This window comes from Lottia gigantea (assembly GCF_000327385.1).
Source record: "Lottia gigantea unplaced genomic scaffold LOTGIsca_41, whole genome shotgun sequence".
NCBI classification, from domain to species: Eukaryota; Metazoa; Mollusca; class Gastropoda; family Lottiidae; genus Lottia; species Lottia gigantea.
Window position 1 is genome coordinate 910,864 of NW_008709421.1, and position 16,958 is coordinate 927,821.

The 16,958-nt window shown below is 31.1% G+C and overlaps 1 protein-coding gene across 1 annotated transcript; it reads right to left on the minus strand.

Moving 5' to 3' along the window:
• Nucleotides 1-364: 364 nt before the first annotated feature.
• On the minus strand, nt 365-16,663 carry LOTGIDRAFT_191659 (hypothetical protein). Its single transcript, XM_009060234.1, has 20 exons — nt 16,491-16,663; nt 15,122-15,252; nt 11,480-11,597; nt 11,136-11,236; nt 10,667-10,708; nt 10,444-10,527; nt 9,804-9,919; nt 9,556-9,627; nt 9,136-9,286; nt 8,855-8,908; nt 8,570-8,625; nt 8,087-8,146; nt 7,461-7,576; nt 5,226-5,276; nt 3,638-3,843; nt 2,975-3,088; nt 2,315-2,391; nt 2,054-2,128; nt 1,281-1,397; nt 365-982 (listed from the first exon to the last, which is right to left on the minus strand). Exons 1-20 carry the CDS (start codon nt 16,519-16,521, stop codon nt 850-852), a joined length of 1,905 nt encoding a protein of 634 aa, XP_009058482.1. The 5' UTR covers nt 16,522-16,663; the 3' UTR covers nt 365-849.
• Between the last annotated feature and the right edge of the window lie 295 nt (nt 16,664-16,958).

The window sequence follows — 16,958 nt, forward strand, 5'->3', positions numbered from 1 at the left end:
ATTGCATAGAAAATGGGTTTTATATCATTGTGATCTGTGGAAAATTACTAAAAAAAAACTCTCATCTGACAAAAATAACTACAAGACGTAGAGTCTGCAAGTTTTTCACTAAATGGTCTTCTAAGACGGATGAAAATTCAATATACTCAAATGATAACTAATACATATAATCCTATCACCAGATGATGTCAATTCATAATGTTGTCATTTAATCCAAATTCTTTAATGTCTTTTTACATGCAAATACAATAAAATCAACATGAGCAGGATCAATTGACAACCGTAAGAATTCTACTGAAGTGAATGTGGTTTGATAATAGAAAAGTTATACAATTTGTATGGGTGATATGCTTGCTGACATTTTGTACACTATAGAATATATATGTTGGAATGGCTTTCTTTTGGTGGAAAAAGTTGGGATTATCTTGGCTATTATCTGACAGTATAGTCAATCTATTTACAATTAGGAGATACACCTGATCACAAAGAGACACTTTCGTTGATTTGTTTCAGCAGACCACAAACTGGTACATATTTTGAGGAAACAGTCTAGTTTATCCAAAACCAACATAAGAGAGAAATAGAAATTGTACCATAGTATTAAAACTTGCAAAACAAACTTGTTGAAGGGTATCCAAGCTGGTTTTTCCCAAATCCATTTTTCAGGCACGTTATCTAAGTTGTAAGTTGAAATTCTTGGTAATACATGAACGAGCTAAAGATCTGGCTTTAAATAGAACACGTGATAATGGTTGCTACAGTCAGTGTTTATTATCAGATCACAATTCTTCACACAATCAGAGAGACAAACTAATATCAGTCAGTCAGTCAGTCAGTCAGCAGTTATAGTTAATCCAATGTTCCCATAAGTATTTGAAGTTGTTTGTACATGTTTCCTAGTTTACCTGGAATCGCCTGACGTTTCTCTATCAGAGTACGAACTGCCATCAATGTTTGATAACAAGCATTGCACTTCTGGTGTCTACAAAAGAAAATATCAGCATTTATTTCCACCATCAATATTAATAATTAGCTATAGGCAGGCAAGAAATAGATAAATGGCAAATATATTAATATGTTTGGCAACTGGATTACTTTAGTAACTGTGTTTCCAATGAAAGCTAAAAGCTAAGTCAGAGCTAGCTTACTCACAAGCTAGCATCAAATTATTACATTTTTAAATGTATATTTTCTTAAGAGAAACTCTGAAGTTGATATTACAATTCATATAAAATATGGTTTATAATCAATAATATTCAGATATTTGACAAGAATCTTACCTCTCCTCTCTAGAAATATCTACACCTATACTAGGAGCTGAAGATATATTAGCTTTTATAACTGGTCCCATATTCTTTAATATTAGCTTCAGAGATTGACACGTTGTTGTCACATAACTAAAATATAAATAATATCATTAACTTAGTATTGATCAAACCAGGACCATGACTTTGCCATTGAGCCAGTTCCACAAGACCATTGACAAATAGAATCTGGTTAACTGGGGAAAAGGGAGAACACAAAAAATTATTTCCCTTTCCGTAATGTGCAAGATATTTCCCATCTTGAACTAGTAATAAATTCTTAACATAAACATGTTATCAAATTGTTCTTTCAAGAGTAGAATTAGTCTTCTGTGTCTAACCATTGATCCCATTACGTGGGTCACTGCTTGAAACCTGTATTATTATACGAGTTATTGGTTCAATAGGCCAGAGTACTCAAATTGTTATACAAGGTTTAAATTTTCAAAGAATGAAAACCATGTATAAAAGTAAAAAAAAACAATAAAAAAGATTTTAACAAAATACGCGTACAAATAGTTTTTTCAGTTTTTCTCGAAAAGTAATTCCACATCATATATCGTTATACGAGGTTTCAAGCAGTCACCCACAATGTATTGTTACAAATCATTTTGTGTTACACTATTCATGACAAATGGGTTTATTTAGTATAGGTTGTCAATTCAAAATGGCGACCTCCATAGAGTGCATTACTAATTATATTGTGGAAAAAAAATATTTATTTAGTATCCACCAATGACTTAACTTACCATTCATATTTACTATTTAATAAATCTTTAAGTTGCGGTAATAGTATACTACATAAATCTAATGTCCATAAGGTACTGAAATAATAATCAAAAATTATTTGTTCAATTCAAATACTCTCATTTATGATGCACGAAATGGCACTACTTGATGTTTCGTTTGTAATGTAAACCATTATCAACCATTTATGGATAATTTACTTTAATTTCAATGTTAATTGTTATAGGGTGAAGTAAAATATATAAACAAAATAAACAACTTACGGTTTAAAGTTTAAAACATTGAGAATATCTACCATTACAGCCTGATCATTCATACTAATAGCTGAATCTACAGCAGTCTACAATAAATAGGCATAATTTACTCTTACATTTCATTATTAACCTTTAGTTATGTAGGTTCTTTGCAAAATCAGACCAATAAGTTACTTTAAGACTGTTTCCAGCACAAAGTAGTTTTTTCAAACTAGCACCTGTTTCATAAAATTTACTAAAATTTCCTGCCAACAATATCACCTTTTAGCAAAAAAAGAGAAGGAATCGATTCTACTTTTTTGCTACAATATTTAGCATTATAAATATCTGATGCAAGAATTATAAAAAATATAAAAATACAAGTGTCAGAATTAGGTCCAATATACCAAAGTGACATGTTCCTGAATAACATTCAGTCTGAGTCATTAGTAAAAATAATTTCAGATTACAGAGATCTTTTTCTTCGTTTCCCAAGAACAAGTCAATAAATACAAATTCTTCTTAGTAGGTATCTTTATTGAAATTTGACATTTTGTGTCTTCTATAACTATAGATTTCACAATTTGTCAAGTGCTTTTGCACAAAATAAATTGTCTGGTGGAAAACGACCTGCATAACAAACATTATAATCCCAGTCATTGATTTTTTCTTAAGTTAAGATAAACTTACCTTTGTATTGCCCGAAGTCCACATAGCTCGAACTATCTGTAAATTTCTACTTCTACTAGACATTACAGTTAACATGGCTGTATGACCTTTATCTATAGAACCTAATGAATCATTCTCAGACATATTAGCTGGAGCATTATTATCACTTAATGTAGCATGAGCCTAAAATTATTAAAATACAAGTTTAATGTCAAGGGTAGGAATGAAAGTAGAAAACGTCATAATTAATCTTCATTGAACAATTGACGTAACATGTGAGATTTTCACAACTTAAGACACCATTTTAGTTCCCTAAACAAGAGAAATCTGTTTTAGTGGTAAGAGATTTGGACATCTTGCCACATTAATGCAGTTTCACTGGCAATTTCAGCCCAAATGATGAAGAAAAAAGCAAGAAACAGCCATTTTTTTTTTTACAAAGCTAATGCTTAGGTTCATGTAGGATCCTTTCAGGTCACTGATCTTTACCAGACATGAAAGTTTTCAACACTCTAACCAACAGTGCTACAGTCCCCTTCACTTAGACTTTGCATTAGATGTAGCTAACATTTCTATCCTAAACTTGCACATATTTTTTTTTCATCAAAAGCCAGTGGTATAACTTACAGGTAGAAAATCTTCGGCAGCAATAGTATTAGTGGGTGCTTCTATTCTATCAGGTACAGATTGTTGTTGTTGTTGTTGTTTTTGTTTACGTTCTCTATCTTGTTGTTCTTTACGTTTCTGATCTATCACTCTTTGTCTTTCTTCTTCCTTTTTCTTTCTTTCACTCTCTAATTCATTCTGTCTATCTAATTCTTTCTGTTTTTCTGCTAATCTCTGTTTATCTTGTAAGCGTTGTTTTTCTGCTATTTGCCGCTTCCGTTCTTCTTGTGTCTCTAATTGTGCGTATTTCTCTTCAGGTGATAACTGATTAGGTTCGTCAAGGTTATCTGATAAGGGATCAGTGTTTTTACTCCCAGCACGTCTCACTTTTGTTCGACCTCTGTCATCTGAACTTTTTGCATCATTTCGTGGACTTTGTTTCACTGGTTCTCTTTCTAAATCTGAAAAGAAATTAGCAGAAAATCATTCATTGGGTTTTATAAAATTTTATTTACATTTCAATGTTTCATTTATTACAGATATTTTAAAAAATTTTCAGATCAATTGCAATCTAGATTATGAAAATACTTGATGCACCCAACTTTTGGCAAAGTGAATAGAACCACACCTGTACAAGTTCTTAGACAAAATTTTCATTGTATTAACAATATTTTGAGATATTATTATTTTAAATGATTTAGGTGCAGCCGCAAGATAAATCAACCTGTTTAGGAAGTGATGAATACTCATGAAGCATGCATGTATTGACAAAGTTATCTGATTAAAAATCAACAGTTGTTCATGACGCATTAGACACACACAGAAGGGATTTAGAGTAGCCTCTATAATATAGAGTCTAATGATAGAAAACACAATACAATCTGGGTGACCACACAATCTACATTCATAAATAATGGGCATGTAAAAATTGATCTTTTTCAACAGGTGAGTTAAATATAAAGTTAACTGTATTGACTGAAAAAGCTGAGAAGCTGAAGGTATATGACACATAAATGTTATCAGATAGCTTGCCAAGCAAAGTATTATATGCCCACTGGCCGCTTTAATTTTAAATAAAGTACAGTAACAATCACCAGTATGAAATATTCAACCTTCAGTCATACACTTCTTTTGAATTTATTGGGGCGATACTGAATAATATTACCAAGTTTCATCAAAATCTGTCAATAATTGAACCTTCTTGAGTGTTTACAAGCTAAAATTGAACACGTTTTCAATAAAAAGGGCAATAATAAAAAGGGCAATAACTCACACTAATTATTTTTCAATTTTTCTGATTTTCAATAGGGTTCATCCTTGGGTGATAACACCAAGTTTCATCAAAATCTGTCAAGAATTTCTAGAGTGTTTACGAGCATTTCAAGAACAATGGCAATAACTCATAGTAAATATTTTTAGATTTTTCTGATTTTCAATTGGGTTCATCTTTGGGTGATTACAAACAACCATAAGAAGTTTCGTTAAAATCAGTCATGAATTGTGTCTTCTAGAGTGTTTATGAGTAATTATGGACGGACGGATACAATTGACGGCAATATACGTCCCCCATTTCAATTGAGCATATAAAAATGGCTCATTAATGAGACAAAAAGAAGTCTCTTACTAATGGAGATGCTGATATGTTAATGAGATCTAAATTTCTTACCATCGTCGAAGGGTGGTTTGAAAGGTTCTGAATGACGTACTGGAGATCTAGCTGTAATAACATGATGCAAATTATAAACAACTGAACAAACTAACAAACAAACAAACAAAAACAGTTCATTGCAATGGTGAATTACTTCACATGTTTATATTTAACACATATATTATTCTCTAGTTTAAATGGACACTCATGTTAGTTATTTTTAACATTGGATGTACACAACGAAAGTGGAGGCATGCATTTATGTACTTGGTATGTTTTGAAAGTTAAAAAGATTTTGAAAATCAGACTAAAAGATAGTGGACCACAGCCATATACGCCCACCATGGCATGCGGATGGTAAATATTCAAGATTTTGGGGCAAGGGCAATAACTCTGCTTATAACGGTTGAAAATAGATCAAATTTGAATTTGATCTTCGTTTTATGAATATGTATACACATACTGAATTTCATTTGATTCCATCAAAAAATCTAGTTTTTAGAGTGTTTACAAGCAAATGTTGACGGACAATATACATCCACATAGAGAGATGTGGGCGTATAAAAAGATAGTGGACCACAGCAATATACGCCCACCACGGCATGCGGATGGTATCGGTTGAAAACTAAGATAGCATATTCAAGATTCTGGGGCAAGGGCAATAACTCTGCTTCTAACGGTCGAAAATAGCTCAAATTTGAGCTTGATCTTCGTTTTATGAATATGTATACACATACCGAATTTCATTTGATTCCATCAAACACTCTAGTTTTTAGAGTGTTTACGAGCAATTGATGTTGATAGAAGCACTTACTGTATAGAGGTTACAGGGCGATAACTCCTTAAAACTGATGTATGAGGCCTAAATCTTGAAAAAGCCTTAAATTCAATCAGAAGTAAACTAAACTTTCTCAAACCTTTCGATTTAGGTCCAATAACATCCATTTTAAGTTTCATCAAAATTGGTTGAAAACAAAGAGAGTAATAGCATATTCAAGATTTTGGGGCATGGGCAATAACTCTGCTTCTAACGGTCGAAAATAGCTCAAATTCGAACTTGATCTTTGCTTTATGAATATGTATACACATACCGAATTGCATTTGATTCCATCAAAAAATCTATTTTTAGAGCGTTTACAAGCAAATGTTGACGGACAGACGGACAGACCGAGGGACAGGGTGCCGACAATATACGTATACATATACATATTTACTAATAAACTAATTCACCTAGTTTTGATAATTTATGATCATGATTAGTTGTACAACAGCAGTTTTCATTGACTGAAATATTTTACAACATTTCAGATTCTTTAATAAAAACGTAAACAGTCTGCTTGCTGTTCAGTCATTAAAGATATGACATGCCTTTGTTTTCCAACTATTGAAAATGTGAATAAAAGCATCTATATTAAAGATAGATTCCCTTATTTTTCATTAATGAAAATGAAAATGCTAATACTTATATGAATAGAAAGAAGAGGTGTTCTAATGACTGGGAAAAAAACCAGTTTGTCTCACATGTTCATAATTAATACATAATTAACTAAATTAGAAGAGAATTACCAGCAGAATTCCAATGATTGACAGATCAAGAAAGGTCAAAAAGTCTTTTTTTTTTTCCAGACTGTACCTACACAGACATTTAAGATTGGTTATAACTCTTAATTATATGCAATAAGAACATAATGATATGATTAAGATTACATGATAATTCATTACATACACCAATTAATCAAATAGTTTGCTTAATTTGACACTAAAAAATAAAGAAACCAATCTTCAAGGATATGAATTCATATATCATTAATTATCACCAAGACCTATTTTAAACAATCTTCTCATGCAGTTCAAATTAATAACACAAATAGTAGCACTTCACAAGAAACTATTGATTTCTAAAGTTAGTATAACCAACTTAATATATCTCTTTGGACAAAAAGCTATATTAACACTGACTGATAACCTTTCTCTATGGTTCCCAAATCATCATTACCCAAACTAATAACACCAATTTCCGGTGCTTTTAGATCAAAAAACAAAATGAAGAAAGGAAAATTTCAATAAATATCAAAAAGCTAGGTGAGAATGTCTTAGATCAAGATTTCACAAGAAGCTGGTAGCCAGTGTGGTGTTTATTAGAGCTCCAATACAGCTTAAATAGAACATGTTAGATGTCATTGAAAATTAAGCATCCATATAGCTTTTGTCCATCAAGAAATTTCATTTATGGACCATTATACAATCCCTTACCTATTTTAGATCGAGTTCTAAATAATTCTTTATAATCATCTTCATTCTGGATATCAGCTCTATTATCTTCTACATTATCAGACATAACACTACTTTCTTCATCTTCTTTATTTACACTAGAATAACATTATATATAATCTTATACCATTAACAGTACACATTGTTGATTGAAAAATAAAACATAAATGCGAAATATTATTTATTAATATAAATGTTATTCACTTCTTTACATTTACTATTTCATCAAACTGAATTTGCTTACAAAGGGTGATAACAAATTTGGCCTTTATTTTGCATAAATAATTTCATAAACGAAATACATAGCAACATTAGGTTTTCGAAATTTATCAGTGAATTCACAATTCATACACTAATTTCATCAAATTATAGCCTTTATAAGATTATACAATGAAATCACTTGTTCCAAAGAATGAACAGTGATTTGAAATGTATGGAGTTTTACATCCTACTTTTCTGCAAATAGACTTCTAAACATATCCAAGATATGGTATCTTTAGGTTATGAGTAAACTGGGAATCCAATTGGTCAAAAACTTGTATTGATTATTGAGAATTACTTTTCTTGGCATTATTTTAGATATGGTCGGCAATATGTGAAAAATATACCTGGATTGTCTAGCTGAAGATGTTGGTGGTCTATCAGACATAAAACTTCTTCTTCCACTACTACAATATAGAATACATTATTCTTTAACTATAAATTTGTTGTAACCAAAATCAACCAAAAGAACTCCTGGTGGCTAGTATATGTATCACAAGCTACCTTAGACATAGCTCTGCAGGAGGTCACAAGAGTTGATATATGTTATAAAGTTGGTGTTTACTGCACATCCTAATAATTAAACACTGTCAAAGAATCCTACAATGTTCTGTTAAAATAGTGACCACTCTGCACCATACTTGAGATATTCAAAATGTGATAATAATCAAAGTTAAATGTTTTGTCACAATGTAAAGACTAGAAATCTGGTTTTGAGCAACTTTAAACCTCACTAGAGAATATCTAATATATACAACCAGAAGTAATGTTGATATGACTATAGTCCTCTTTCAGTATAATCTTACTATGTGTATATTGATAATGTTTACCTTGATAAAGATGGTCTAATATCTGGTTCAGAATTCACACCCATTGGACGTACTTTCTATATAACAAGAAATTAATTTATTTATTTATAATGAGATGGAATAAAGATCAGATAGAGTATGAAGCCTTAAGATTTTTTGATAAAGTTTGGAAAATAGATTCCTTGTTCTGAAATTGACAAAAGCACATCTTAAAATTGTTGATTTGGATACTTGATAGGACATGGGGGTAAAAATACAGCATTAAACAGTGAGTGAACTCATTGAACCAAAGTGACAAATACTTACACTGAGATCAACAACATGAACTGAGACATTAAGTTGTGAGAAAGCTACTCCTATCTGAAATCAATAAATTCAGACATTTTTAAGAAAACATACAAGTAGAAATGACAAGAAATCCAATGAAGAAAATTCAATGCTGATAAAGCTAAGCAATGAGGAATATTTTGTCTCATTTTTGAAAAGCAAAATCATTTTGATATAATAGTAAACTATAATATGTTAATGTTTTAAATTGGACTGGACTATAGTATTGTAAACTAATATAAGTAGAATAGAAAACCTACCAATTGATCTTGTCTAAATGAGATATCTGAGACAGCTCCCCAAACAAGAGGTACACTATCATAACAAACATACGGCTCCCAACCATATACTTTTAAACTGTCTTCTGCTCCAGCATACAGACATTTTCCTTCTGGATGGAACCACATTGAACTACAATATATCATAGAATACAAATCATTTAATTGAACTAAAATAATTCTTGTAGAAATCCAATAATGGTGGTAGTATGACAGGCAGTATAGTTTCAATGATTAATTCAGCAGCCATTTTAACAATATTTAATCATTCAACACAAGTGAAATGTATCAGCCATTCACAAAACAGGAATTAAGAAGAAATCTTTACACCATGTTTTCTTTCGTTAACCAATTTAAACAATCTAACTCTTACAACTACAAAACAGAAAAATAGAAGCATACCTGACTTGTTTTGACTCTTTGTCTGAAGAGCTTACTAATTTCAAAGTTTCTAAATCCCAGAATTTCACAGTTCTGAAAATAAAAATTGAGGAAAAATTATTATTTTCAATCTAATGATATTGCATACATTGACCTATCAAGGCAAATAATCCCAAACCTTCCAGAAGATAACTGGGTTTGTTTTTCAGAAAGTTGTCATACATTGAGCTAATATGAAATTCTTTAAATCATTATGTCATAGTACATACTTATCTGAACTAGCTGAAGCTAATAAAACTTCATTAGGATGGAATTCAACAACATTAACAGGGCCCTGGTGTAGTTTTAAATCTGCTACCAATTTTCCTGCTGCCAAATCCCATAACTACAAAACATATCATTCTTATCAATATATATTCTATGTAATCAAATTCGAGTTTTAAAGTGGACTATTCTTATTTATATATAATTGGTATGTACCAGCCAACCTCTAACTAGGGCAGTGTAAAATGATTGAAATAATTTATTATCAATGCTAGGAATTTCGATTATTGAATGTCGATTATCAAATTTCATAATCGATTATATGTCAAAGTTACATTTTCTCCACTGTCCCTGTTAAGAAGTAGTCATCTCTTCCACATAGGTTTCCTTCAGCTTGTTTTTAATCTAGTGATTACAATTGAATTATTTCGATTATTAATCAATTTTAGATTGGTAGTCTGCCATCGATAATCGATCTCAATTCAGTATTCGATACCCAACCCTACATCTAACTAGCAAGGAGATTGTAACACAATAGCGAAGTGAAATAATGTAAGCATATAGGTCTGAAAAGCAAACAAAGTTACCAAATCATGAATCATGCACGATTATGACCCATTGGATTCAAATTTGAATCTGACTTACTTTAATAATGCCATCTCCACCAGCTGAGGCAATCCATTTACCATCAGGACTAAATCTTAAACAATTGACCCCATTTGCATGGCCCTAAAAACAACAAGTTATAATTTGATTTGATTAGTTTTCATTGTAACATTTGTTTGTTGTCAAGAAAACTCTGTTATGTATTCATGAATATTAGCAATAGAAAAAAGATTTTGTGAATTTTAAGAGAGAGTCTTTTTACCTTATATGTTTTAATACACCCCTTTCTTCTGATGTCCCACAACTGTAAAATAAAATGTATCACAAATTTAATGATTGTTTAGATGACTATGTAACATAGTAACTGTATAGCAACAAAAGGAGACCATCCAACTATTTGATTAATTGGTGTTTCTAATGAATTATCATGTATTCTTAATCATATCATTATGTTCTTTTTGCATATAATTAAGAGTTTTAACTAATCATAAATGTACATGTAAAAGTCTAGATATACAAAAAAAAGACTTTTTCTTTCTTAATCGGTCACTCATTGCAATTCTGCTGGTAATTCTCTTCTAATTTAGCTAATTATGAATTAATTATGGACTGGTATTTTTTCAAGTCATTAAAACACCACTACTTTTTATTCATATAAATATCAGCATTTTCATTTTCATAAATGAAAAAAAAAGGGAACCCATCTTTAAAGAATCGAAATTTTTGCTTACTTTTATATTAGAATCAAGAGCACCAGAACCAACAAACTCTGCAAATGGATGGAAATCAAGGGCATTGACTCCTGCTGTATGACCTGTTAAAGTTCTCATTACTATAAATAGAAAAAATTAAGAATTAAGATAAATTATAACATTGGCTGACATCTAAATCTAAAGCAGATTTGCTTGTTCTAAGAATTTTGTGATGGTCTTAAAACATGACATGTTCTACATAGCAACTAGTACTAGTAGCAATCACTCACTACAAATTTTGTTGCTGCTTAAATTGCTAGTGACAAAGTTTGGACAAAGTCATCTAATTCCAACTTTTGCAGCTCTTGGAATTTAATACTTACTTTTAGCCTGTTCTAAATCCCATACTTTTAATGCACCAGATTGAGAGCCAGCAACTACCATTTCTTCAGCATTACCAAATCTTACAGCAGATACAGTTGTTGTATGACCTGTTAATGTCTGTAAATAAAAAAAATTGAAGTTGGTCCAAAATTTCAGATTTTTCAAGATTTGAATCCAGAAAAATTCTAATTAAAAATAGCCAAAAAGGGACAGATGCACCATCCTTTTTAACCAATCACACTTTATTCTCAGAAACAGGAAATTTTTTGCTGAGCCAATCAGCAATAGTGTTCAAAACTCAATGTACAAATTTGAGCCTTCAAATCTATGTGTGTCCAGAATTATTTGCGTTGGAATGTTAAAATAACGACACATCAATTTAAGATACTCAGTGATACAAAAAAAACAGTACCGTATAAGTGTAAATTTCCTAGTTTTTTTTAAAGGAATTAAGTGATTTTCGTGATTTTCTAGTAATTCTGAAGACTATTTACATATATTCAAGACTCAAATCAAATTTTTTTAATATCTTCTTTAAGATTATAATTGGGCAAAAAATTTAAAAGTTGGCTCAAATTCTTAATATGCTATAATTAATCTTCAGTTATATAATAGTTGTTTTGTAAAGAGTACTATTATTATAACTATGATTTTTGGGAGTCAATTTTGAAGCCAAATATTTCATTTGTTCCTACAAATTTGATAACAGTATTCAAGTTTTCTTCTAGCTGGAAAAGATTTCTTCAGTCTCTATCAATAATAAATATCAAACCAAAACTAATTAAAAAGTCCATATTAAAAAAAGGACTGGAGGCTATTTAACAAAAACTTGTTCACACAAGAAAAATGTGTTGAAGACAATAAAACCAGCAATATGTCTGAAGTAATAAGCTTGTCACAAACTTGTCAGTGACTTGGTGAATACAAAGTCAATCTTCTCCTTTCAACTAGAGAACTAGCCAGTCCCACCTACCTAACTAGTTTATTTCACTTTTCTTTCAAGTATGTTTGTCATATTTAAGGGGATTTTTTCAAATTGAAAAATACTGCACCAATTCATTTCAATTTTAGAAGTTTTGATAAGTTTGTAACTTACAAATTGATTACAAGTTTGATTAAAAATGTCCCCAATTCTGACTAAAAAAGTCCCAAATTCTGACAAAAAATGTCTCAAATTCTGACAAAAAAGTCGCAAACTTTGACAAAAAAGTCCCAAACTTTGATTAAAAATGTAACTAACTTTGACAAAAATTAGACTTAAAAAAAATGACTTCATAGCAATGTGGTGCCGCTGATTATATTTATATCAGCGTCAATCTTAAGACAAAGCACTTTTAATTTTGTGATATCCCAATTCACACAAATATTATCAGTAAACAAAAAGGCAACATAGTGGGGATTGGTTAACCGAAAAGCCACTAAAAACTTCTTGAGTACCACTTCTTCTTTTTCCAAATATTACTGGCAGCCTTGATACTTCATAAAGTTGAAAGAGCTATCTGTTAGTTTTAGTTTTAGTTTTGTAAAGCCTGCGACATCCAGTCAACTGTTATTTAGAATACTGGTATTGATTGAGTCATTAGGTAAATAAACAATACTTTCTTTACTTATACAGTCACTTAATACTAGTCAACACTAACTGCACAATTAATTCAACACATTACTCTCCTGCTTCAACTCTAAACATCTTATTTTTTACAATGTGCAATTTATGCACACAAGAAGCGAATTCTAAACATGGATTATTACATGAAGAGTAATGTGTTGTTTTTAACTTGACCAAATACCACATTGGTTGGTCAAATCTCTAGAGTTTTCTACAAACCACTGACAAATGAAAACATCAAATGAGATATCTCAACAACATCGCATCTCACAGTTTCATCAGTTTAGATTCTCAAACTAATCAAACGGTCATGATATATAGAAAATTAAGGAGGTTTTCTCAATCTCATATGTGTTATAGCCATTTGCACCAATGTTTCAATTTTCAGTCTGTAGTTCATGCAATACAGCTAAAACTTAACATCACTATCACAAAGGTCTTCAGATGTTATTTTGCAATGGTGATGTCATAAAACGATTAGATTTAGTTGAAATACAAAACCACAGGCATATGACTATACATTGGAATGGTGCAGATCGAAGTGTTCCTGATACAAGTTTAGAAAACCTGTAGAAATCAAATATGATATGCACGAAAAGGAATTTTTCAGTTTTTTCAAACCATCTTAAAGGATTTCATTGAGATGTCTTGTACTCTAAGAAAAGGTCAGCTTACTGTCCGTCTGCTAATATTTGATGATGTCACTTTTAACCTTTGTTATCCAGTTCATAGTTTTTACTAGTTAGTCCACTACTGTTTTCTCAGGGTCTTGTCAGTCAGTCAAACCTATTAAAACTAATTAGATGACAATTTCTTTGACAAATACGACTAGCAAATTTGATACACTTGGACTCTTCTTTAATTCAACAACAATTCAGACCACTTTAAACAAATCTTCTGAGGGTTAAGTATGCTTGACATATTTTTGTGTGAAATACCTGTCCATGGTTACATACTACAACTTGATTTCATAAAAGCTAAATCTAACACATCATCATCATTTCATGTAATACTCAAGAAAAAGCTTGTAGACATTCTTCTCAAAATTTGCACTGATTCTAAACTAATAATTTGCTACCCAACTAGTGTTAAAAGTGAAAGAGGCAAGTAATATGCTCAAAGCACACAAAAGGTATATTATTATGGATTATAAATTTCCATACTGGGAACCATAAAAACTGAATTTGAACAAATAATTGCCAATGTAAAATTAAAAACCAGGCCATTTCTGTGATTCTATGATATTGCTTTCTCTTAATACTCTTCAAAATTCAAAAGGTTTGATCAGTCATATGATGCCAAAAACACTCGCATTATTTAAGTTGTCATAATATACACAAACCATCTGCAGGAGAAAATGTAGATATGAAATAATATTTCGCCACTGATTGTACCAATGAATAATGATTAACGAATATTATTAATCCGTTCTCTGTTGAGATGAAGTTTTTATCATAATTAATTGTATTGTTGTATAAGTACTGATAAAGGTATCATTGTATCACAACTTTAGGAATAGTACAGCTAACGAGCTAGTTTGCACCAATCACATTCAGTGTTCAATTTACTTGGACAAATACAACATTTTTTAAAGGGACAGGTGCACCATTTTGGGAGGTTGATTCGAATATCTGTAAATAGTCTTCTGAAGTACTAAAAATGTACGAAAATCGAAAATTCCTCTAAAAATACTTCAAACTAGAAATTTTACTCACTATTTCTATATATGTCTTTTCTATATATCACAAATTGTATCTTAAATTGACGAGTTGTCATTTTAACATTCAAACATAGATATCCTTGTGAACACTATTACAGATCGGCTTAGCTAAAATATTCCCGTTTCTGAGACTATGGTTGGTAAAAAAAATCAGTCCCTTAAAGTACGGAAGATTGGCATGATAAATGAATGATGATGAAAAAATCTATCTTGTTCAAAAAAATAAGAATCTTAACTTCAGACATAACACAATTGAATTATGCAAGATTGACTTAGGCCATTATTTTCACAAAACAACAATCCATAGCTACTCACCATGATGCAATTTGGCTTCCCAACTGCCCACAGATTGACTTTTCTGTCTTCTCCACCAGATACCATAACTCTGCTTGACTTGTGGCCTAATGCGAGACATTGTACATTGGCACCATGTGCCAAAAATTCCTCTGAAAATACAGTAAACAATGATATAAGCTGCTTTAGAAGGATTACTCATAAATTAGCTTTATGCAAACTGATAGCATAGTAGATATAATTCAAGTCACAATTTTCTTAAAAAACCTTAGGGAAGGTGTCGAATACTGTATTCATACTGTATAGTCACAAGCTAATATAAGCTTATATCAAATAAACAAAACAACAGTATTGTTTTATCTTCAATACTAATAAGTTGGCGATCATAACCTGGCTTCTCTTAAAATATTTCTGTTTTCAGATTGTGTAAGCTTGTAAGCTTATGCCAGCTTACTTTCAGAAAAAATGAGCATATAAGCCGAGCTATTCCATCCATTGTTGAGGTAATTTTCCAAGACAAAAAATATTTGAACTGATCCTTTGAACTGAGAACATCAAAAAACCTTGCCCACATATCTTGACTTGTGCCTCTATGGGTCAAGAATAGATGTGCAGTAACACATTTTGCTGATTCTAAGCTTACAGATAAGCAGTAACTTTCTAGAGTCTAGGTTAAATAGTTTTGGTATAAAGTTTCATTTGGAGATAGCAGCAGTATCAAGCAAGATAAAGTAACATGTCTTTAAAAAACAAAAACAAGATATCTCAACGTTTACTTGTTGTAAAGCCTATATTGTAAGAATTGATGAGTTTTACCAAGGATCTATCCATCACATAAATATTAATTTTGAAAAAACTTTTCAGAAGTGTGGGCTTGAATAGGTTATACATTTATAAACCAGCACTTCACCTCCCATACAGATCAAACACTTTGTTACATGGCTATAGAATAAAAAGTTAGGGATAAAATTGTCTGCTTTATCCTACCAAGCACAAGATATTAAATTAGTATTTGATAGTTTTATCTCTGACGATTATATATATATATATAAAGCTTAACAAGCAAGCTAAGAATTAGATCAATCCTAATTTTAGTAATAATGGGCTATTAGAAATAGGTTTACAGTTTAGGCCTACTACTATCACACTCACAGTCAAACTCTGTCTCACAAATCCACTCTGAAATTGTATCAACTCTAAGAACTACCTAAACTGGCTAGAGAGGAAAAGAAAGGTGTGTGTCAGTCAAATGGAGACAAATCGTGTCAGTATCAGAAGTGAACATAAGAAAGAATCACGAAAATAAAGTAGTTCTCAATCTGGAGCACCAATAAACGAAAAAAAGGTCCTTTTTTTATATTTTCACTGACACATGCCAGAATATACTTACGAAGTTTCCATCCTCTTTTCTGTTGAGCCATTTTACATTACAGAACTGTTGTCTAAGTCTTAAAATATAAGTTTACAATAATTCTCTCTATCAATATTGTCATGGACGGACAAGATCGCTAAGGCACAAAATAGTTCATCCAACATTCACGACTTGTCCGACATGTTGGAATTGGGAATGGAATCGATTTCTATACAAAGATAACAATAATTTCATTCGTCAACCAAAAATAGATTATCGCTGTAAGCCAATCAGAATAATTGTTCTAAAGTAGGTTTATATTAGTCACTTATGCCTATCCAAACACACAGCCCGTACAGTAAACAAAAGTTATTTATCACGGTTTAGTCACTAACAGTATAAGAAGTGTCATTGTTTCTTCGGATCATTAGGCATATCTAGATTATACAGACCCGTTTCATAATCTATAACGAAGCGGATTTTTCGAATTACATGTATTTCAATGAT